The sequence below is a fragment of the Pelodiscus sinensis genome, chromosome 13 (assembly GCF_049634645.1).
Source record: "Pelodiscus sinensis isolate JC-2024 chromosome 13, ASM4963464v1, whole genome shotgun sequence".
In the NCBI taxonomy this organism is placed as follows: Eukaryota; Metazoa; Chordata; order Testudines; family Trionychidae; genus Pelodiscus; species Pelodiscus sinensis.
The window spans coordinates 7137245-7161878 of NC_134723.1; the positions used below are offsets into that span (position 1 = coordinate 7137245).

Genomic DNA, 24634 nt, shown 5'->3' on the forward strand with positions numbered 1-24634 from the left:
AAAACAGCATGGGGAGAGTCTCTGACCCCAGGCTCCAGGCTGAGAAAGAACATCTACACTGTTATTTTCAACCAAGTAACATGAGCTCAAGACAGATAGCCTTAGCTCAAAGTCACCGCCATGGATATAGTGGTAGGTTCGAAAGGGAGGATGCTTTTCGGGGTGAGGGGCATTGTTTGTTTTTGCTGCATAGATGTACTCCCAAATGAAAGTGTGGGCAGGGAGTGTGAATTATGGATACAACTTAGCAAATTCTGGGTATAAGTACCCTTCATATTTTCCTCCTTAGAGATTCTCACGTACAGGTAGTTTGACAAGCAGCGGTGAAAAACCCCAGAGGTAGGAGCAGAGTCTTAATCAAACAAAGGCTCATACTGCATTCGCTTTCAATTAACAACTTTGCAAATTTCACTAATAGCAATATATTTAAATGAAGCAAAAGATGCTGCTACAGTTCTAATACAATGACACCATACAACAGGCAGCTCACATATTTCAACTAACTCTCATATTTATATTTGCAATAATTGTTTAACCTATCTGGAATTAGTCAGAGCAGACACACAATGACCCTTATGATTCTTACGGTAAGAAAGTCTAGATTATGTCCAGAAGCTTTTTAGCTTTAATTAGCATGCCAGACCTAGTCTAGCATCTAAAACTAAATAATAGGTTCCCATTTGTTAGCATGAGTTTTAGGAAAGGAAAACAGTAAGGTAGGTGTTTGATGCTTATAAAACTAAAACTACTTTTGGTAAAAATCTGCAATCAAATCTAAAAACCACCTTATCTTTGAGAAAATACATAAATGGTGAGCCAATCATCAGTGTGCAACTCACTCGCCTTCCTGTATAATAGTACTTATAAAGACTGTTTTAATAGATAAATAAAATAATGAGCAGTCCACCACAGGTCCAAAGGGTGAGCTCAAACGGAGAGAAGACCAAATTAAGATTCCACAAGGACAGGACTTCTTGGAAGACACATTGTAGATAACCCCTTCATAACCTTTTTTACAGAATCATGGACAAATAGCAATTTAACAATGATCCAAGCATAGTAAGCTGAAATAGCTAAATTAATTTGAAGAATTAGGAAATCCTTCAGACTTTAAATACACTGCATATTTCTAATATGGGCTATGGAAACTGCCATTGGAGACTCAGATTTTCCTTTTAAGCAAGCAACAAATCTAGTCCATTTTGACCTGAAACACTTTCTTACAGATAGCTTTCAGAATTAAGCAGTTCATTCTCCACTGGTACAGAATGCCTGATGCCAGTCAAGTCAAATGGCCCATGACATCTGATGAAGAGACTGCAGATCTGGATAAAGAATCCTGACTTGTTCCGGTGAAACTATATGGAGTCAAAGAAGAATGAACTCACTGAAAACTAAACCACTGCTGTCTCAGCCAAGGTGGAACAATCATTTTTGCCCTGTATTGATTAACCTTCACAACTTTTTGAAATAATGGTAAGAGGTAGGGGGAAGCATACAGAAGGCCCTTCTACATTTTGGAAAGGAAGGCATCTAATGGGGACTGGCAGTCCCTCCCTGCTCTTCAACAGAATAGGAGCCATTTCTTGTCGAATTCGGTCTTAAAAAAGAGGTCTACCATGGGCTGACCCCAATGGGAAAATTATTCTGATACTTGAACCTTTAGGCACCACTTGTAAATCTGAGAACTGTCACTAGAGTCACTTTGATAACATATTGCTTTCTCCTGCCAAATGTAGTAACTAATCAACTATGAAAAGAAAGTGGCCAGTTTTTGCAAGTGCTCTAACTAGTCAAATATCAGGTTGCAAATTAATTCCTGCAGTCTACTTTTTTTCTGTTAGCATACCGTGGGGATCTTTGGGACAGGCCCATATATTCCAATTATTGAGGACAGCTCATACCCACTCATGGACACAAACAGTCACTCTGTAGCTGTGCTGTTAACATCTACATTTGTGTTGGAAAAAATAATTCAACAATAGGGTTTTATTTGAAGGAAAGTGACCAAAACCTCAGGATCCCTGATTTACCCATACCCTATTGCCAACCACCAACACTGTGGTTGTAAATAACCATAGGATACCCTATTTCCTCTTCATTAGAGAAAAGCTTGACACCGTTAAGCAGGATCAAAAAACAAATAGTGGATGTCCCCAAAGAACGCAATGAAGATCAAAGTAGAGCTGTCCTTCCCCACACATCCAGGACTATGCACCCACCCCCTTAAAACATTCCCAAAGTAACATGTCGGGAATCCATAAGAATGCTCGGGTTCAAAATACCTGAACCACGAAACGGGGCCTCCGAACACTTATAATATTTCAAAGTACAGTAAAACTCCAATAGTCCGGCATCCAATAGTCCAGCACTCCTGATAGTCAGGTATCAAAATGGCAAGAGCCTAGTGAGTGAGCTTCAGCAAAAATGAGTCACAAGGTAACAGTGGCAGCAGCTGAACTGAGCAAAAAGGTAAAAAAGGCTTAAAAACTAAAATATTACAGTATACTGTATACAGTATGTACAATAAAAAGGGTTAAGAACACTTTATATACAGTATATAATGTATAGTGTGTGTGTGTGTGTGTGTGTGTGTGTGTGTATATATATATATATATATATATATATAAATAACCATCTTATAGTACCTCCTGATAGTCCGGCATATCTGATAATCCAGCACCACCTAGGTCCCATAGGTTCCGGATTATTGGAAGTCTACTGTACTATGAATCCCATCAACACCAGATGACAATAAGCAGCTTTTAAAACCTGTTTCATTGTACTTTATCAGAATTACCATAAACATGTATACGTCTTTTTAAAGCTAAAGCATCAGAATGAGCTTTGCCAGATTACTCCTGTTCTACATGCCTCACGTACTGATGAGCATTAACATGAGCTACTTATGCAGACACTTAAGCTAATTCTTTTTCCCCTTCAAGATAAAGGAGTTGAGCAATTGAAAATAACTTAAAACAGGAGCTGGCATCCATCAATTGTTGCTTAAAGTAACAACTGAACAAAAATATTTGATATGATTCAGTAATTGTAAGGTTCTTTTGTCTGGCCTCTAATAATGCTCCCTAGAGTTTTGCCAAAGAGTAAATCCCCTTTCTGTGGCAGCATTGTAGGAAAATAGCCATCAAAGCTCTATAAGTCATTACATGATTTTTTAATTAAAAGTATTTGTTAATCAGTTTTTAAAGCTATCGTGTTCAAAACAAGGTATAATTTTACATCTATCAATTATGCACGTTAACTCCGGAGATTAATGCAGAGCAAAATTAACGCGTTAATTGCAGGCATTTCTGTGATGCTGCCCCTCTGAAATGCCTACAGGGCGTTTCTAAGGTATAGCACAATGCAGCCCTGGATCAGCTGGGGATTCCAGCTGATCCCAGGCTCCCACAGCGTTGCCCCTTGGAAACGGCAGTACTGCACGGAGCCAGGGTCAGTTGGGGATTCCAGCTGATCCCAGGCTCCTGCAGCACTGCCCCTTTGAAACACCACAGCTGTGTTTCAAAGGGGCAACTGCACCGAGCTTGGGGTCTGCTTGAGGATTTAGTTGATTTATTTGGGATTAGGACCAAATAATTAGGACCAAATTAGGCCTTGCACAGGACCATCTGAGGTCTCTACTAGCAATACAATTCGATGATCGCAGGCTTCCGCAGCGCTGCCCTTTGAAATGCCATCATAGCATTTCAAAGGGGCAGCGCACACAATTAATCGCACAATTAATCACAATTCATTTTTTAATCACTTCACAGCCCTAAATAACATGTAAAACAATCTTTTACCAAAGTGAATGACTGATCTTCTGTATAATTTTCATAAGTTAGAAGAAATAGGTTTATGCCACAAGAATAGTTATGATTAATATGCAGCTCCTAAAGCTCCTTAGCTCTGTATTGTCTCCATCTAACAGATTAAAAAAGATTGGTCAGGCATTTTTCCTATTCCTTTTTCATCCATGACATACCTAATAGAATTTAGTATTCTTTTGGTATTAATTGTACTGGGGATTGAACCAACTTCTATAAATTATTGTGCATTTAAAAAGAAAAATTATGAAGCGCTTTTTTTCTTACATTTTTATGATTATCAGACATATTTATCATTTAACACAATACAAGCTATCAAAATGCAATCATTCTGTTGTATTTAAATAAATAGCTTCCCTTAACATATATATCTTGCAGTATTGATATAAATTATAGTTCAGCATGTTCATGGGATAATCTGAAACTCTCCCACTTCCTGGGTCACCAGAACACAAGCATCAAGCATTAGCTTTCTGATAGTTCTAAGGATAAAGTCAACATGGAAGACACTACCCATACACCCACGCAGGTTCTAGCTGGAGAATCAGTTATGACTATAATCACTAATGTAGATATGAAGACAAAAGAGAAGTGTCTAGAAACAAGACATTTTGATTCTTCAACATGCCTGCCGACTGTGGGAAGTGTCAAAATGAATCTCCTGACAAATAAGTGATGTTCTTATAACGGGAGAAAGAGTGACTTATCTTTCATGCACCCGCCACACTAAAAACGCATTACAATGTTGGAGCAAAATACTTTTAACATTATGAATGTATACACTATTACCCATCTATATTGCTTTTTATATTAAATGTGTATTTGTGTACTCATGTCTTTATACTTGATTGTATGAATGGTTGTTTTGACTGGTTAAAATGAGTGCAGACCACACAATACTCTAATATAGAGTTTCTCAACCTATGAGTCGCCATTACATTTCAAAAGGGTCACCAAGGTGGCTCTGCCTTCACACTTCCCTCCACTTTTGAATTGTCTTGGGTCAAAGTCTTCCTGAATTGTCAAAATAGGTCCCCATCTGGCAAAGATTGGGAATTGCTGCTCTAATACGTTAATTTCAATATTTTTCCAATATGAAAATCCCCTTCTCCCATCTAGAAATTAGCTATTATGCTGTACTGGGATTATTTAAATATGACATTCTCATGCTTAGTTTATTCAAATCTTCCACCTTTAAGATACAACACTCACTAATCGAAAAATAGTGAAGTAATTTTCTGAATCAAGTGGAAAAGAGTTTGTAGTTTATTACTCAAATTATATTCAAGCTCCTTATTCTGCAGTCAATTCTTGTTTAGACTTGTGGAAGTCAAACTCAACTACTCTAAACTCTAGGGGCTCATCTAGACTATGCCAAAGTGCCGAAAGAGGATATGCACATTCCATGTCCAAAGTAGTTTGGATGCGGCTTTTTCGGCAAACCCTCCCCCCTTTATCGAAAAGCCACATAAACCTCATTTTTGAGGAAAAGATCATTTCCATTTGATTACAGAGGAATCTGCATATCCTCTTTCAGCACTTCGGCGTAGTCTAGATGAGCCCTAGGTAATATGTAATAGTTAAACTATGAGAACAAGAACGTAATGACGGCCATACCGAGTCAGACCAAAGGTCCATCTAGCCCAGTAGCCTGGCTTCCGACAGTGGCCAATACCAGATGCCCCAGAGGGAGGGAACACAATAGGTAATTCTCATATGATCCCTCTCCTGTCATCTATTTCCAGACAAACGAAGGCTAGGGACATCATTCCTACCCAACCTAATAGCCATTGATGGACCTAACCTCAATGACCTAACCTAGGTCTTTTCTGAACCCTATTAAAGTACTATCCTTCACAACATCCTCTGGCAAGGCGTTCCACATGTTGACGCTGTACAGAGTGAAAAAAAACTTTTTTGTTTTAAACATGCTGCCTATTAATTTCACTTAGTGACCCCCTAGTTCTTGTGTTACGGGAACAAGTAAATAACTTCTCCTCATTCACTTTTTCCACACCAATCCTGATTGTATAGACTGCTATCATATCCCCCCCTTAAGTCACCTCTTCTCTAAGCTGAAAAGTCCAAGTCTTTTTAATTTCTCTTCAGATGAGACCCATTCCAAACCCCTAATAATTTTTGTTGCCCTTTTCTGAACCATTTACAATGCCAATATACCTTTTTTGAGATGAGGTGACCAAATCTGTATGCAATATTCAAGATGTGGATGTACCATAGTTTTATATAGAGGCAATAAGATGTTTTCTGTCTTATTCTCTATCCCTTTTTTAATGATTCCTAACATTTTGTTTGCTTTTGCAGCTGCACACTGAATGGATGTTTTCAGAGAAATATCCACAATAACTCCAAGATATTTCTCTCTTGCATAGCTGTAGCTAATTAGTCCCCGTCATATTGTATGTATAGTTGGGATTATTTTTTTCAATGTGCATTAGTTTACATTTATCAACATTCAATTTCATTTGCCATTTTGTTGCTCAATAACTTCGTTTGGTGAGATCTTTTTGAAACTCTTCACAGTCTGCTTTGGTCTTATCTTGATCAGTTTGGTATCTTCAAATTTTGCTACCTCACTATTTACCCCTTTCTCTAGATCATTTATAAGTAAGTTAAATAGGACTGGTCCCAGGACAAACCCTTGGGACAGACCTAGGACAGACCCTTCATTTCGTGTCTTTTAACCAGTTATCAATCCATGGAAGGACCTTCCCTCTTATCCCATGACAACTTACTTAAGAGCCCTTGTTGGGGGACCTTACCAAAGGCTTTTTGGAAATCTAAATATACTGTATACACTGGATCCCCCTTGTCCACCTGTTTGTTGACACCCTCAAAGAACTCTAGGGCTACTTCTAGACTACATCCCTTTTTCGTAAAAGGGATGTAAATTAGACGTATCGCAATTGCTAATGAAGTGGGGATTTAAATCTCCCCCGCTTCATTAGCATAAAAATGGCTGCTGCTTTTTTTCGGCACGGAGCTTTGCCGGAGAGAAGCGCCAGTCTAGACGCTGATCTTGCGGAAAATAAAGCCTTTTCTGAAAGATCCCTTATCCCTCTATGAAATAAGAGATAAGGGATCTTTTGGAAAAGGCTTTATTTTCCGCAAGATCGGCGTCTAGACTGGCACTTCTCTCCGGCAAAGCTCCGTGCCGAAAAAAAAGCAGCAACCATTTTTATGCTAATGAAGCGGGGGAGATTTAAATCCCCACTTCATTAGCAATTGCGATACGTCTAATTTACATCCCTTTTACGAAAAAGGAATGTAGTCTAGACGTAGCCTAGTAGTTTAGTAGGGCATGGTTTCCTTTACAGAAACCGTGTTTACTTTCCCCCCAACAAATTATGTTCATCCATGTGTCTGACAATTTTATTCTTTACTATAGTTTCAATTTATATGCCAGGTATGGACATTAGTCTTACCTGACTAAATGGCAGGATCACCTCTAGAGCCCTATTTAAATATTGGCATCATGTTAGCTATCTTCCAGTCATTAGGTACGAAAGCCGATTTAAAAGATTGTTACAAACCATAGTTAATAGTTCCACAATTTCACATCTGAGTTCTTTCAGAACTCTTGGGTGAATGCCATCTGCTACCAGTACCTTGTTATTGTTAAGTTTATCAATTTGTTTAACAACCTCCACTAATGACACCTCACTCCGGGACAATTTCTCAGATTTGTCACCTAAAAAGAATGGTTCAGGTTTGAAACTCTCCCCAATATCCTCAACAGTGAAGACTGAAGCAAAGAATTCGTTTAGGTTCTCCACAATGACCTTATCGTCCTTGAGTGCTCCTTTAGCATCTTGATTGTCCAAGGGCCCCACTGATTGTTTAGCAGGCTTTTACTATTTTGCTATTACTTTTGAGTTTTGAGCTAGCTGTTCTTCAAACTCCTTTTTTGATTTTCTTACTATATTTTTACACTTAATTTGACAAAGTTTATGATCCTTTCTATTTTCCTCACTAGGATTTGACTTCCACTTTTTAAAAAGATGTCTTTATCTGTCACAGCTTCTTTTACCTGTTTTTTTACTGTGGCATTATTTTGGTTCTCTTACCATGTTTTTCAATTTGGGATATACATTTAAGTTTGGCCTCTATTATGGTGACTTTGAAAAGTTTCCATGCAGCTTGCAGAGATTTTACTTTTGTCACTGTACTTTTTCATTTCTGTTTAACTAACTTCCTCATTTTTGTGTAATTCCCCTTTCTGAAATTAAATGCCATGGTGTTAGGCTGCTGAGGTGTTTTTCTCACCACACAGATGTTAAATTTTATTACATTATGGTCACTATTTACAAGCGGTCCAGTTATACTTACCTCTTGGACCAGATCATACACTCCACTTTGGACTAAATCAAGAATTGCCTCTCCCCTTGTGGGTTCCAGAATCGGCTGCTCCAAGAAGCAGTTATTTAAGGTATTACGAATTTTTATCTCTGCATCCCATCTTGAGCTGACATCTACCCAATTGAAATCCCCCACTATTATTGAGCTATTTATTTTGATAGCCTCTCTAATCTCCCTTAGTATTTCATAGTCACTATCACTGTCCTGATCACATGGTCAAGAATATATCCGTACATCTATATTCTTATTATTGGAGCACAGAATTACTATCCATAGAGATTGTATGGAACATTTTGGCTCTTAAGATCTTTACTTCATTTGTTTCTCCATTTTCTTTCAGGTACAGTGCCACTCCCCCGCCAGCACGACCTGTTCTATCCTTCAGATATATTTTGTACACTGGTATGAGGCAGCCCTTTGATTGCCCTCATTCCACCATGTTTCCATGATGCCTATTATATCAATTTCCTCCTTTAAAACAAGGCACTATAGTTCATCCATCTTACTATTTAGATTTCTAGCATTTGTATATAAGCACTTTAATGATTTGTCACTATTTACCAGTCTGCCATTTCCTGATGTGTTACAATAAAATGAAAAAGAGTGTGTCATCTAATCTGACCCATACTTCCATCCTCTCTTCCTCATAGACCCTCCCTTAAGAGATGTCTCTGTCCGATCAATGTGCTCCTCCGCACCCACCTGCTTTTCCCCAGGCCTTAGTTTAAAAACTGCTCTACAACCTTTATTAAGTGCAATGATGATCAAAGAAATTTGAACTGCTCACCCCATACTAAAGGCTGAACTAAAAACCAACAAGTACTCCTGTGGCACATTAGAGACTAACAAAAAACATAGTATCATGAGCTTTCATGGGCAAATCCCACCCAAATAAAGGTGGTCTCTTGGGGAACATGAACCGAACAATTTAGCATTTCCAGGAGGAAATGTCTTCCTGGAAATGCAAGATGCTAGCCAGGGTAGCTGTAGGCAATAATCAATACTAGAACCCTGATTGAAGTACTGAATCTTAAAAATAGCCTTTGTAGTGTTAAGACATCCTAAAAGCGTAGTAATCTTAAAAATGAATTATTCTCTCTACTTTACCACTCTTTCCATCTTACCATTGATCAACTGTCAATGAATGAATTTTTCTAAGTGAAGATTAACAGGGACTGGATCCCTACATTCATCAGCAAGGTAAGTCGTGATTCAGGAGGAAGTAGTGTTGCCAACCCTCAGGGATTATTCTGAAGTTCCCATGAATTGAAGAACAATCTTTAACTAAAGATTATGTGCTGTGATGAAACCTCCAAAAATACATGCAACCAAAACTGGCAACTCCAGGATGGAGTAATGATACTGATGGTTTAGTAGATATCTTTCCTCCAAACACATATAGTAAGAGCACCCAACTAAGACTTTAGAGATCCAACCTGCTACAGTGCTCATTTTTCTGATGATATCAAAGTTGCACACCAAAGCCCCACTGCCACAATCCAAACCAAGAGTCCTGGAAAACTTTTGAACTTATTTTCTGCAAACCTAAACATGTCCTTGTATTCTCAGCTGGAGAAATGCCCTGATCTACCACAATGTGTTATACAAAACTGCTAGTGTAGAAGAGCACAGCTGATATTTTACCAATGGCGTGTGCATAACAGTAGTTTTAGCCAGTTTTGATACCTTAACATTCAAAAAATGTTTTAATATATTGCTAAAAATTGGTCAAGATAGTGAGATAGACGGTTGGGAGAAGAACTATATACAGTAAACTTTCAATAATCCGGCACATTTAGGACCCAGGGGGTGCCAGATTATCAGATATGCCGGACTATCGGAAGGGGGGGCTATCAGGGGTCTGGCCCCAGATACCTCATAGCCCCCCCTTCCGATAGTCCAGCTCTGCCCCAGGCGTTCCTGATTCAGCTGCTGCTGGTCAGTTTCAGCAGCGGCTGAATTGGGGACGCCTGCAGCAGAGCAGCTGGGGTGCTGCCGGGTTGGTGCGGTAGCACCGACCCTTGGCGCGGCGAGACCAACCCGGCAGCACCCCAGCTGCTCTGCCCCAGGCATCCCCAAGTCAGCCGCTGCTGAAACTGATCAGCGGCTGACTCCAGGAAGCCCGGGGCAGAGCAGCTCTGCCCAGGGCTTCCTGGAGTCAGCTAATGGTCAGTTTCAACAGCTATCAGCAGCGGCTGAATCGGGGACAGCTGGGGGCAGAGCAGCTCCAATGGTCCGGCTGCCCGGAGCACTTCTGGGTTCCTGATGGTACCAGACCATCAGATGCCAGACCATCAGAGTTTTACTGTAATTGGTTTGTGTCAAAATGCCACTAGAAAACGTAATATTTAACTTTAAAAAAAACTGGCGAGAAATCCATCTGTTAGCTAATCAAAATAAAAAAAATAGATGAAATGCAGACATTTCTTTTTCAGGAATGTACTTCAAGATTTGCAAAGTAAATGTTAACTGAAACAAGTCATCTTAAAGCTAGTGAAGCAATGCTTTAACAAATAGGTATTGTTTATTTAAAACTAATTACTTAATTTTTTTCCATCCTTTGGAGAATGGGAGCTACTTAGCTTTCAGCAGAATTACCAAAAAGTATTCAATGGGCATTTTCCACCATAATGCACTATTTTTTAAAGCTAAATGAGTTGACTTCTTAAAAAGTAAAACTAGTTTCCATGATGCTCTCTGTCTTTTCAATAGTGATTAGTATTATGCAAACACTTTACTGAATTTATTTATATTTTAATTATAAGCCAATTGAATGTACATATTAATGAAAAGGATAACTACTTAATATTTATTTTATGCATAAAAAGCTTCATGTTGAGATTTTCCTGTGTGAAGTGTCCTAAATAATTAAAAAAAATGCACTAAGTACTTCACATAACTGAGCTTTTTATGAGTATGTTCCTACAAAATCATCTCTACCACCCACAATTACATGAGTTTTTTACTTGCCCAAAGAGAAAGCACAACCTGTTTTAAACTAACTATTGTCATTTGCTATTTTCATATTGCCAAATATAGTACATTGCCAAGCAATGAAGGCAAATTTGGTTAAGGAAACTAGTTCCAAATTTTTTTTCATAAAAATGGTAAGGAATGTTGCATTATTAAATTAAATACTGTTAACTATGGTGTTTTTTAAAAGATACAAGTTGAAACAACCTGCAGTAAAATAGTTTTAAAGTAATTTCAAGTAGTTCAATTTCCTACCTCTGTATCACAATCACCTTTTCATTTTTTAACTTCTTCCTCTTTTTACTATAGGAGAAATCCACACAAATTAGGAGACCTGACTGTATGCCATATTTAAGTCTTATCAACTTTCAAGAGTATTTTTCATCTAACCTTTTAATTACAGTGTAAGTATTGTTATTTGCAGCTTTACTATTTAACTTAAAAATTACCTTTCAGTCAGAAAACTGACCAGGGTCACCATCATCTTGCCAAAATGACCCCCACTGAACTACATGAGAGTTCATCTTGGGTTTTAAAACTGAGTTTTATCCTATTAGATACAGTATGAGGACAAAATACCAAATTCATCTGCAGCTGATTACCTGGGCAACAAAAAGGTCAAATACAACATCTGAGATGTCTTTTTTAGCATGTAATGTGTATTAAAACCAATCCAATCATATCAACAGGAGTTTCAGTTAAAGCTACATTAATTCTTCATTAAACTTCTGTCTAAACTATTTGATCAAAGATCTGATCTGACCTTAAACCATTTACATTCATGACTTCAGGACAAAGTTTGTTTCTTCAGTTCTATTTGTTCCATTGTTCATTTTTACTGGATATATATGAACAAGGAAAAAAATAAATGAATTATATATGTATATAACAATAAAAGTAAGAGTTTAACCTTTCAGAGTCCATTGGCTTCTCAAAAAAGTTAATGTATTCAGAATTATTCCAGAATTTTTATTTATTCAAGTAATTAATGTGCAAAAGCAAAAGGTAGGCTACGGATATATTTCAAAGCTACTTTTAATCGTCTTAAATTCAAGAAGAGAAGAATTCAATGTGACATTTGGAAGTTGTGTGTTCAGTTGGCTGTCTTGAAGTTCTGAATTTTATTTTCCACTTTTAAATTTTCAGCAGGAAATATGTTTCCCCCCCAAATATGCTATGCTATCTGATTAATATTTCATTAATACTGAAAGTACACTCACCTACCAAAGACTTGGCACACCTGCCAAACTGTTTTGATTAAAAATATTAAATAGACAGGCCTGGCTTCTTAAATGTGTAATCAAAGAATTCACTCAACTTAATGAGGTCACTAAAAAGATATCCTGAGAAGTGAAAAGATGCTCACTTTGCCACATAGTAACATCTTGTTCTAGAGAGACCTGGGGAGAGAATTACTTAACAAATCTTACTCTAAACCAAAAAAACATCGTTGAACCCTTCAAGAAACAATCAAGAGAATCAAAGAAAAATGTTCAAAGATTAGGGGGAAGGGGATTTTTTTTCTTTTATTGTATTTGTAATTCTACTTCTAGTCAAGGCTCAAGCTACTGTTTATTATACACTCCTTCAAAGTTGCCTTGGGCTATATGTACACAGCAGCATTATTTTGGAATACCTGATGTTATTCCAAAATAACAAAGTCTGCATCTACACATAAGCAGTTATTTCGACAACGCTGAAATAATGTTGAGCTAGAGGACTGTTTACTCAGACTCCTGGAACTTAGGGTACGTCTACACTAGCTCGTTAGTTCGAGCTAGGTAGGGAAATTAGGGCAAGCGGAGATGCAAATGAAACCTGGGATTTAAATATCCCAGGCTTCATTTGCATGTTCACGGGCACCGCCATTTTTAAATCCCCCTTAGTCCAAACTCCATGCCCGCGGTTACACGCGGCACGGAGTAGGTAGTTTGAATTAAAGATCCTAATTCGAACTACCGTTACTCCCCATTCCCCATAGCTCACATCACATAGCTTATTTGAAGTTTAGCCCTGCTGCGCTGATGTGCACGAAGAATCCTTCGGATTACCCTCATTATATAAGGATTGCTGCAAGTTTCCCCTTACTTAAATTATCTTCTCTCATCTTCTCTCAAGACTGCTTTCAAATTCACTCACACCCGGAAAAAGAACTGATCTGCATAGTCCTCCTTTCCAGTTTCTAAAATACCACAAGAAAAGTGAAGGCGGCTTGCCATTTAATTAATTTTTCTCAGAATGGGAGCCTTATAATACAGAAGTGGCTATATCACTATTCTGATCTCACACTAGGGTTAACTAATGGTTAACTAGTCATGGTTGGAGCAGCCCCACAGGATATGCCACGGGCAGGGGGCACTCCAGCCAGCCGGATCAGCCTAAACCTGGTTGCAGCGGGGCGGTTCCAGCCATCGATTAACTTAATAAGTATGTATAAAAAGTCTCAGAAGGGTAGCCAACAGGATTACTTGTTAAGCATAAAATTTAACTGGTTAACTAATTAAAACGGGATTTTGCATCGCTCTCACATCCAAAAACAGCATCTAAAATAACACTATTGCAAGCAAAGGAGCATAGCAAGTAGACGTCTTAAATTCTACTCTGAATGTTGCCAAACCAGTAGCGATGTCTTTTTTAAACACTTGCATATTTCAAGCATGCTTTGAACGTGTAAAATGCTGAACCACCAATTATTAGACCTTAAAAATGAACAAAAAGTTAAAATGTATAGTTCAAAATACAAAAAGACTACACAGCAAAAAAGGATCATTGAAGTGGTTTGAACAAAAAACTTTTCAAATGAGTGCTATGGTTTAATGTAGTCTTGAAAAGACCACTATACCATAGCCAAATCAATACATAGCCTGAGTCCAGGGTATCATTTAAAATGTACATTTTTAATTACCATACTTAAAATTAAACACAGTTTTGCAAAAGTATCCTCACTTCCTGAACCCATTCCCATAACAAAAGGATATATTTATTTATTAAAACATTTAGAGATGCTAACAATGTTAGGTCAACGACGCAACAGTGTATCAGACATTTTTTCCCACTAAAATGTTCATGATTATGCATGTGTCACCACTGTTTCTAAACTTTACACATGAATTTGAGATCAACATTAGATTTGCTTTCTTCTATTCCACTGTATTTTTGGCCTCACTAATGCTTGAAAAAATACCGTTACCCTCAGTACATGACATTTGTTTAACAGCTCAAGCCTTTTCCCATTTAACTAATGGCAATTTTGCTCTGGATTCTATAACAGCTACAATACTATAAAATGACTATTACAAACACCAAAAAAGTGTGAACATATTATTTTGAGAAGAGTCAAACCAGAAGACATTCCCAGTGAAACACTGAAACCATAGTTCCTGGAAGACCTCATGTCAGGTTGAGTTGTAGACCCTAAATTCTAAGTTTCTCATAGCTCCAAGTGACATCCTGAAGCAGATTTCTTGCATTGGGCCATAAGCCACTGCAAAATAACAAGGTCTACATGAGACACACTCTCTTTCAACACCAACTGAATTTCATAACTATGCACCAAGTATTACTATTGAAGTAAAACGCGAAACCTGCCTCAACTGCACACAGAAGGTGTGATCCAAAGTCTACTGTCAACTGTAAGGCTCCAAATAATTTCAACAGGTTTTTAAATCAGATTCTTGAGAGTTTACATTAAATGAATAATTTCTTTCAACCTTTTCCCCTAAACCATAAAGATAACATGATAAAACAAGCCCTTTCTAACATGTGTTAAAGGTGCCTAAAACAAAACTCAATTGTGAGTCTCAATTCTGCAATATAAACTTGTACTTTGTAAAAAAAACACCACCGCATTTATACTTACCGCAACTTTGCTTCCAATTATCTGCATGCAGTGGTCAGCGAAGAATAGTTATAGTGTAAAAAAAACAAAAAACAAAACACAGCAAAGTTATTAGTATTCTGTAACATTCCATGCAAGTGGTCAAATGTTCAGCTATTAGTAAATATTTAAATTATTTTAACACTTCATTTATCAAAAAGTCTAAGAATTAATGCACCGCAACTAGCATGTTCTGATTCTGAGGTAGAAAAATAATTGAGACTGTTACTCATGTTCAACTACCTGCCTTTCATATATATTTAATTACCAGATCAAGAGCAGTCTAGTTTGATATTTTCACATCAAGTATTAAAAGACTGAAAAAATGTTAAGGTATCAGGCACTAGACATTTTAGCAGATGTAGAGAAGAACTGAATTATCAACTGAATACTCCTGCAAGAGCATATTAATTTACATTTTACCTCTATTACATAGATAGTTCAAAAGGGCATTTACTATATTTAAGAAGGAACATTTCAGTTTTTTAATTCAATTTTCATAAGCTCACTACTGTGACTTCTAGCTGAAAGTAGCATTTTAGTATTTTCATATAGTCCTCACGTCACATTTTTGTTCAAATATTCAGTATGGATGTTTTTCAACATTGATAAAACCATGTTATCCAGAATTTGTGTTTTTAGACGCCATCCATTTTCATTGTGCCACCAATGCATTTAACAATAAGCAAGCACATAGATTAATAAATAGTTGGATTAGCACATAATACTCCATCCACAGGAAAATCATGTATTTCTGCTTGTTTCATAAACCCCAGGAGGGTTCGCTCTTAAATCCAACAGAGCGCAATTTTTCTTTCACTAGAATCTGATAAGCAATTTAACTATTTGGGAAAGGACTTCTTGTCCATGCCCATTGACTGAGATACAAGTGGGTAAACGATATTCGGTCTAGACACAACTTACCATTTCACTTTGCCTTTAACAGGTTACTGGGTTTTGTGGTCTTAGCTCTCCTTGACATTACCTATACTATACAGCAATAGTTTTGACAGACTACAAACAGAGCAAATTGAATTAAAACGACATCAACTGTTTACTCAACTCCTTTAAAATGAGGCTCTCTCTATGCTTCTGGGAAGATGGATGCTTTGGAGGTCAATATTCTGCAGTTTGATTTAGGGGGTCAAGTAAGGACCGGCTAAATGGAATGTTGATAGTACCCCCTGTAGCCTATTAATCATTATTTGTCTTATACTGGCCTATGAATATGATATTCGTTTTAGTTAAGTAATAGGTTTATGTTATTCTTATATCATTTAGTATAGACTTGAAATATGCTAGTAATGCAAGGGGCCTACAGAATCCAGATTCTGTGAGAAGGCTGATGGCAATAAGATATAAGTGGGGAACAATATGCTTTGTGCTTGTAATTTTCCATAAAGGAGTGAAGCAAGAGTCTGCAGTCAGGACAAGTTTTATTTTTTGAGCCTTACCCGGAATTTATGGTATAAATCTGCTAACATTGCAGTTATGAGTGTTTCATCTCTTGGCGCAATCCAAACAGATGGAACCTTGTTAACCGCAGATTCCATATAGCTTCCCGCCTTTTGTGTGTGGTATAGGGACAGCATCCAAGAAAGCCATCTGGCACCCATAATGAATATTCATTAGATACCCAGAGATTTTTTCCAATTAAAGGTGGCACCCTCAGAAATCTTGGGGTGCTAAGCCCAGTTATGGAAAAGGGGTGGTATATCCGGTATGCTTTGGCACCCAAAAGGGGTATTTAGGCCTAGGGATGAGAGATTGAGGCTGCAATCTGATACCTCGCGGAAAGAGAGCAGTCTGTCCCGAGTCGCATGAGTACAAGGTTAGAGAAATTTAGGACTTATTTCTATTCCTCTCTTTTCTAACGGCTTCTTTCCTTTTTCTTGTTTAAGTCTGCTTTTAGGAATCCTACTAACACTTGCTCTCAGGTCACCAGGGGAAGGGAAGTCACCCTTCTCTATCCAACGTTGGGATCCTTGAGTGTGTAGGAAATTATTATTATTACTATTATCATCATTAATTTGTGTATACTTAGAGAAGTTTGGAATTAATTGTGTTAATAACATCTTGGGAAGGAATTCAAGTGATTTGTGTTCTTACTGTAGTGTTTGCTGTAGTGATCATAATCATTATTCCATTAGCAATAAAGCTGTTTTCTATTTCATTCCGTGAGCTGAGGTGGTGGTGTTGTCCATCGCCTGTTGACCCTCAAGAGGAGGAGCCTTGTGGTTCCACAGAATTATAATCTGGGATAGAGGACGAACTTACATCTACTCTGATCAGATCAGCAAGCCTTACTCATCCATAAATTTCACAAAATTCTTTCCCAGGCTACACCCACGCTAACCCCAGTACTCCTCAGAGTCCCAAGGAGTACAGGAAGTCAATGGGAGAGTTTCTCCCAGTGACTTGCCACAGTGGGGTCACCAGAGAAGTTCAGTTTAAGGTATGCAGATTCTAGCTATGCAATTAATAGCTAGACTTGCATATCTTAAGTCAAATTTCTGGCTTAGTGTAGATGTGACTTTACTCTTATTGTAAAGTAAGCAAAAAAGATCTTTTCAGCCTAATCAGGGTCATCTGTCATCCCTTGAATGTAATCTCCTCTGACCACTAAATTTGGCAGTCTTCTCTTTGCTGTGCATTCACCCTGACTAGTAAGTAGAAATGTGAATGGTTAACTAGTTAACGGGTGAGTCTTACCAGTAAGGGCTAGAGTAGCTCCCCATCTCATGCAGGCAGGGAGTTGTTTCAATCCTACAGGCATAGACTGCTCCAACCACCAGCATGCCTGACAGGAAGGAAGCAGCATACAGGAAACTCTATACAAGCCCAGATCTTAGCATCAGGCTATTTTTACCTCTGTCCCTGAGCTCTGGAGGTATAGGGGTCTGGGCAGGGGGCGGCACCTCACAGCCAGGCTCCACAGAGAATAGGTGTAGGTGTCTGGATGGGGATGGGGAAGAGGAAGTGGTGGCACCCCACAGCTAGGCTCCGTAGGTCAGAAAAACAGGAACTGGGCTATCACTCATTCTATTCCTGGAGGATTTTTTTTTGTCTGTAAACATACTTGCTAACAGATATTTTGAAATAGATTATCAAAATAAATCAAAAAGGCATAATTATACAATATTAATCTGACAAAACACCCAGAATTTCTGCAAAAAATGTCAATACTGTGCAAAGTATTTTTAATTTTATATAGAATTCTCTCCAGAGTAACAATGCACCAACACTGATTTTCTCTAGAATAATCATGCCTCATTAATCTATTATAACTCTTTCAAAGGGTCAAACACCCATGTGAACAAGGATGATCCACTGGATCAAGTATACTTGGACAAAGTCTTCAACGAGGGGTCTGTCCTCAAAAGCTGTTAAGCAAAGTCAGCACTCTTGGGACCAGAGGGAAAATCTTCTTAGGAATCACCAACTAGGAGTAAAATAGGAAGCGCTGTCGGTTCTCACAGTGAAGATGTAAATAGGTAAGAAGTCCCCCTGGCTCTGTAGTGGGAGTAGTGCCATTCAACTTATTCATAAATGACATGGAAGAGATGACCTGTGAGGTGGCAAAGTTTGAAGAGAAACTAAATTACTCATGATAGTTAATTCAAAAGGAGTTACAAGGGTATATGGCATAACTGAGTGACTGGGCAATAAAACTGCAAATGAAATTCAACATCAATAAGGACAAAGTAACACACATTGCTAAATATAATCCCAATCATAGATAAAAAGATTGGGTCTAATTGCCTATTATCACTGAATATTTTGGAGTCATTGTGGACAGTTCTCTGACAACATCCACTCAACATGCAGCTGCAGTTAAAACCATTTGCAGGGCCCTGCATGGATAAAAAATGTGTACAGGTTGGACCTCCCTCGTCCAGCACCCTCGGGACCTGATTGGTCCTGAACAAAGGGACTTGCCGGACTAGAGGAGGTACCTCCCAAAATGGCCCATGATGTTCTGCTGCCCCCAGCTAAGGAATCCAGCCTAGCCCCCACTGCTGCCTGCCCATGTCTGCCACAGGGGTCGGAGCTCCACAGCCAGGGATAGAGCTCTGCAGCTGCCAGTGCCATCGCAAGCTCCATGGCTGCCATTGCCAGGCACCCCCGCTAATGCTCAGCCGTAGGGTCAGAGCTCCTTGTCTCCACACCCCATGCCCTTCTGCCAGATCTCCCTATACCTAGGCTCTGTGATCCAGGAACATTACCCGAGAGCCCTGGTTAAGGGAGGTGGTAATCTCTATCTGCATCCACATTTGTATCCACAAAAATGAGCCACGGATGCAGGTATCTGCAGATATAAAGTGGACATCCGTGGATTTGAAGGGCTCTAACCAGTAGGAAAGGGGTAGCCACACCAGGAATATGGAATGCAATGCTGCTAGGCTAATCTCTAAAAAGATGTATTAGATGAGGGAAAGGGCAACTGATATGATTATGGGCATACAAAAACATGCAGAGTAGAAGAGATTTCAGAAACTGAGTATGTCCATCTTAGAAAAGACATGACTATGGGGCAGAGGGGATCTGACAGAGGTCTCAACATCATAGATGTAGAGAAAGTAAAGAAGGAAATGTTATTTACCCTTTCACATAACACATGAATCAAGGATCAGCCAGGCAGCAGGTTTTCAACTAACATATGGAAGCACTTCACACAACACACAATAAAACCTGTGGAACTTGTTTGCAGGGGAAACTGTCAAAAAATAACTGGGTTCAAAAAATAAATTGGATACATTCATGGATAATATGTCTATGGTGAGATGTTAACAGATGTCTGGCTGCGTATGTGTTTCCGTTGTGCGCCGCTCCCATTTTACACAGACAGCAATCACAGCAGACCTTGAGCAAACTACCCAATGACCACAAGATTTGCTAAGGCATGAAAGCACCAGATCAGGCTTATTGTCAATGAAGCATGGCAACAGCATCTGATTGACTTTACGAGGATACTAAGATATGTATGCCTGTGACAAAGGATACTGTACTGCTTACCCAGTAATGGGTCTTGCCTTTGGGCTGGACAAAGATACTCCCTCTAAAACATTTCTATACCCAGATACAAACTAGTACTACCCACTGATGTGACCTTCTACATGTTGGTTTGATGAAACCATTTGTTATTGTATGCTATCATTCTGACTATCTTTTAGTAGAGCTCAGTATATTCCTGATATCCTTGATATCTTCTTACTCCAAGGTCCATCAATGGCTATTAGCCAACATGATCAGGGATGCAATCCCATGCCCTAGTGTCCCTAAATCTTCCAATACTAAAAACTGGGAATAGGATGGATCACTCAATTACTCTATTCTGTTTATTCCCACTGAATTAGCTGGAGCCAGCCACTGTCTGAAGGCGAGATCCTGAGCAGAACTGATTATTGGCCTGATGTAGCACATCCATTTTTATGTTCTTAGTAAAGAGTCTTTATCAATTCCCTCCCTAATCTTCTAGGAACAAAGGTAGAGGATAGGGCAAGATAAGAAGATTTACTCCACTTGCCAGAAAAAAAAACTCTCAATGATTAAAGGGGACTTATTAGGGTGTCAAGTTCTTGAAGGTGGTGTCCCATCTGCAATTAATCAGCTGCCTGCCTCTAAGCCAACTCTGTGAGGCAAGGGATCAATGCAGTAACAGAAATATCACCAGGTCTTCATAAAAAGCCAACCAAATAGATCAATTAGGCCACTGCTGAAGCAGGTAAACTCCTGTCAGAGTGCCTTGGTGAGGACCTATATTACACAGCTCAGAGCCTGCAGAGCACTGAAACGTACAAGCTCTGAAAGACAAATAAAGAGGAGGGAGGAAGAAACAGAAAGACAGACATTCACTGTGTGTTCCAGGAATGTGTTCTACAGAGAATAACCATATAAACTATAGCTATGTCCCTAATCAGGAGGAAAGAATATGATCAATATGGCAAACTTGTCCTATTTTGAAGAAATTAAACTGAAGCTCTAAAGATTTTAAAATTCCTCATCTGAAGAGATTGTGTTTGGTACATTAGATAGTGAGAATAGCCAGCAAAAGGTTCCCCAAGGGCTTACTGGCCTAGCTCACATACTGCCTTACAGGCAGCTTCAACTGGCTGCAATGTCACTGAGGTCTCCATTGAAACTCCAAGGAAGTGCTCACCATTTAACATGAACAATAAATTATGGGCAGATGCCCACATTTTCTGACCTAGTCCTTTATTAGGAAAATAGGTTCTATTGTGAATGCCTACATATCAGATCATGCAAGTCACCGGGCTTTCATCATAGAAATCCACATTAGGGAAAATATCACACTATCCTCTGGTGAAAGTAGTCGTAATGCCTCTGGAATGGCGTGTACCGGTGTCTTTTATATGGCGGAGTATACACCCCAAGAGTCCATAGCATGGTGTCTTTACTGGAATGCAACAAGGTGTCATTTTTTTCTACGAACAGGTTATCTTTTTCAAAGGGCAAGTCCTCTACCTTTGACTGCAGGTCCCTAGGAACTGCTGCTACCTGGAAGAATGAAGCTCTTCTCATGACAACTTCCGTAGCAGTGACCCTAGCTGCGGTGTCCGCCACATCCGCCACTATTTGTAAGCTGGTTCTAGTGGAGGCGTATCCTTCCTGCACCAGTGCCTTCAGGATGAGCCTCAGACTCAGGCAGAAACTCCATTAGTATTGTGAATTTCAAATAGTTGTCAAAATTGTGGTTGGATAGGTGAGCTAAATAGTTGGCTATCCGAAGGAGCAGTGTTGCGGATGTATACACTTTCCTCCCAAAGAAATCTAGTTTCTTAAAAGTCTCATCTGAGGCCTGGCTCCTGTACTCTGAAGCACATGCTCATTGTCACAACGCATCAACCACCAAGAAGTTGGGGAGCGGATGCGTAAACAGGAATTCTGTTACCTGGGATGGCACAAAGTATTTCTTGTCGGCCTTTTTATTTGTAGGTGGGACCGATGCTGGGGTTCCCCACAGTTTGTTGGCAACCTCTAAAATGGCCTCATCGAGGGGAATAGCCAGTTTAGGAGGTTGGGACGTCTGTAAGTTTTTGAAGAGACGGTGGTATTTACTCTGAATCTCAGTGAGCTGGATCTCCTGAGAGAGAGTGACCCTTTTAAAAAGCTCGTGGAATTGTCTGATAGCATCCGGGGGCGAGATGTCGCCTGGTATCACCGCCTCGTCAGGTGAGGATGATGAAAGGTCTGCAGAAGACTCCTGAGGTTGATGGGGTTGTTCGAAGCATTGTTCCTCCTCAGTGGGGGAAGGGAGGAGGCAGTGGGAAATGTGGACTATGGGCCGATGGGGGTGGGTAGATAGCCAGTGAGTAACGTAAAGATGAATCACGCATCCTGGGCCTGATCGGTGATCTGAAGGATTGGTGATAGGCACAGTGATATGGTGAATGGGTTTTATAGCAGGTCCATCTGTCATATGAGTCCCTATAATAGTATGAGGAGCGGGATGGTGAGTGGTCGTAATGATGAGACCTGCTGTAGGATCTCCTGTAGGAGTACCTAGGAGATGAGGAGACAACGGAGGTGAGTAGGACCCTTTGGCTCAAGGGAGAGGGAGAGTCGGAAAAGCGATGGTGCTGGGAGTACAGACCCGATCGGTACCGGTGCTCCCTTGGCAGTATTAAGAAAGGAGATGGCAGGTGCTCCGTGGAAGGGAACCTCCTTGGCAACTGGGGTGGAGGAGATGAGAAGGGTTCTGAAGAAAACGCCGGGGACGGGGAGCACGGAGACGGGCTCCATTGCCGCCACGTTTTGGCTGTAGCCTTCCTGAGCTGTGCCCATGTTGGTGCTGATATCGGTACCGGATCGTCCGGTCCATCGGGAGGAGGTGTGGAGACCAGTGCCATCTGCAGTGCTGGCAACACCGGTGTCGCAGTCAGTTCAGGGTCTTCCGAGTGCTTCGGTGCTGCTTGGAAGTCAATCTTGGGATCGGTGCCAGCAGCGTCAGCATGGGTTGAGCTGAACTCGCCGGTGCAGACAGTGCCGGAGTGATGTGACTAGACATTGCCGGTGCCGTGGGCCTCAGAGCCGGTGGATGACTCACTATCCGCACTGAGGGTCCAGGTTTCGCCACTTTAGATGGTGCCGGCCACAGTTTGGACAAGCCAGAAGTGCTAGGTTTGGAGCCAATGCTCAATCTTCCATGCAAAGTGGCAGGCAGAGAGCGGGTCAGAATCGGCTTAGTCTTTCTGCGATGCACGATGGTGGGAGAGGAGGCTCTGCGCTTCGGTGGCTCCGGGGAGGGCCATGCAGTGGAGGCAGATCCCTGAGGCTGTAGGGCCTTATCAAATAGAATCATCCTGAGCCTCATTTCCCTATCACGTCTCGCTCTGGATGTGAGATTGGAGCAATAAGGGCATTTTTGTGGGACATGGACCTCCCCTAAACAACAAATACAGGAGGATGTGGCCGTCTGAGGCAGGCATGGCCTCTCGGCATTTTTTGAATCCCGGGGACCCAGGCATTGTTCCAGTCAGTCACTTAGCTGTCTGTGTAAGAATAAAATCTTTTTTTTTTTTCAAAACAGGGAAGGGATGAACTGGGAGAAGAAATGTCAATTTATACTAAAGGTAAACAACTTTAAGATAATAAGAAGAACCAACTGAGAACTTTAAACTTGTGAGGAAAACTCTGTTTTTTTGTTTTGTTTTTAAACAGTAACAGGTGAAACTCCGAACAGAGGAAAAGGTAAATAGAAACTAATTTTAACAATGAACAAACCTGAATTCCTTGCGACGGAAGAGATCCAAGCAGAAGAGCATTGCTCTGTCTGCAGCCTGAGGTGGTTAAGAGGAACTGGCTCAGACTGGACCGAGCAGCGCGAAAGGGCACAAAAGCCACAAGACGCTCCCTGTGCGTGAACGGTCCGGCAGGACTACTGCTGCAAAAATATCTCCGTCCTGCAGTGCCGGGGCAAGCCCAGCACCTACAGTGAAGCACCCACGGGGACTCCTCGAAGAAGAACAATGAATTATGGGCAGATGTCCGAATTTTCTGACCTAGTCCTTTATTAGGAAGATAGGTCCCATTGTGAATGCCTACATATCAGATCATGCAAGTCACTGGGCTTTCATCACAGAAATCTACATTAGGGAAAATATCACCTTTCCCCTTCATTGGAAGAAGAAGTTACTCACCCTGTGTAGTAACGATGGTTCTTCGAGATGTGTCCCCGTGGGTGCTCCACTCCAGGTGTCAGGTCCCGTCCCGGCGCCGCTGGTCGGAAATTTCCATAGCCGTAGCCGGGCCGGACCGCGCGAGCGCAGCGCGTGGCGTTCGCGCCTTTGCAACGGTCCGGCCCCCCCTCGTCAGTTCCTCTCACCACTCAGTCCCTAGAAGACAAAGCAGAGAGACCCGGAGCGGGGAGGAGGGTGGGGCGTGGAGCACCCACGGGGACACATCTCGAAGAACCATCGTTACTACACAGGGTGAGTAACAACTTCTTCTTCTTCGAGTGGTCCCCGTGGGTGCTCCACTCCAGGTGAGTACAAAGCAGTAACCCAGAATGCGCTCCGGGTCAATTATCTTCTACCGTGGACAGAACCGCAGAGGCTAC

General features: G+C 40.3%; 1 protein-coding gene across 7 annotated transcripts in view; it reads right to left on the reverse strand.

Moving 5' to 3' along the window:
• The window catches only part of DIAPH2 (diaphanous related formin 2), an 801414-nt gene that overhangs the window by 712671 nt on the left and 64109 nt on the right, over positions 1–24634 (reverse strand). For 6 of the 7 annotated variants that reach the window (XM_075896759.1, XM_075896756.1, XM_075896760.1 and 3 more), the window contains one exon: positions 15037–15057. The exons of the other annotated variant lie outside the window; for it this stretch is intronic. In XM_075896759.1, the coding sequence (XP_075752874.1) occupies positions 15037–15057 (21 nt within the window). The remainder of the gene's footprint in view (positions 1–15036; positions 15058–24634) is intronic. 7 annotated transcript variants of the gene reach the window in all.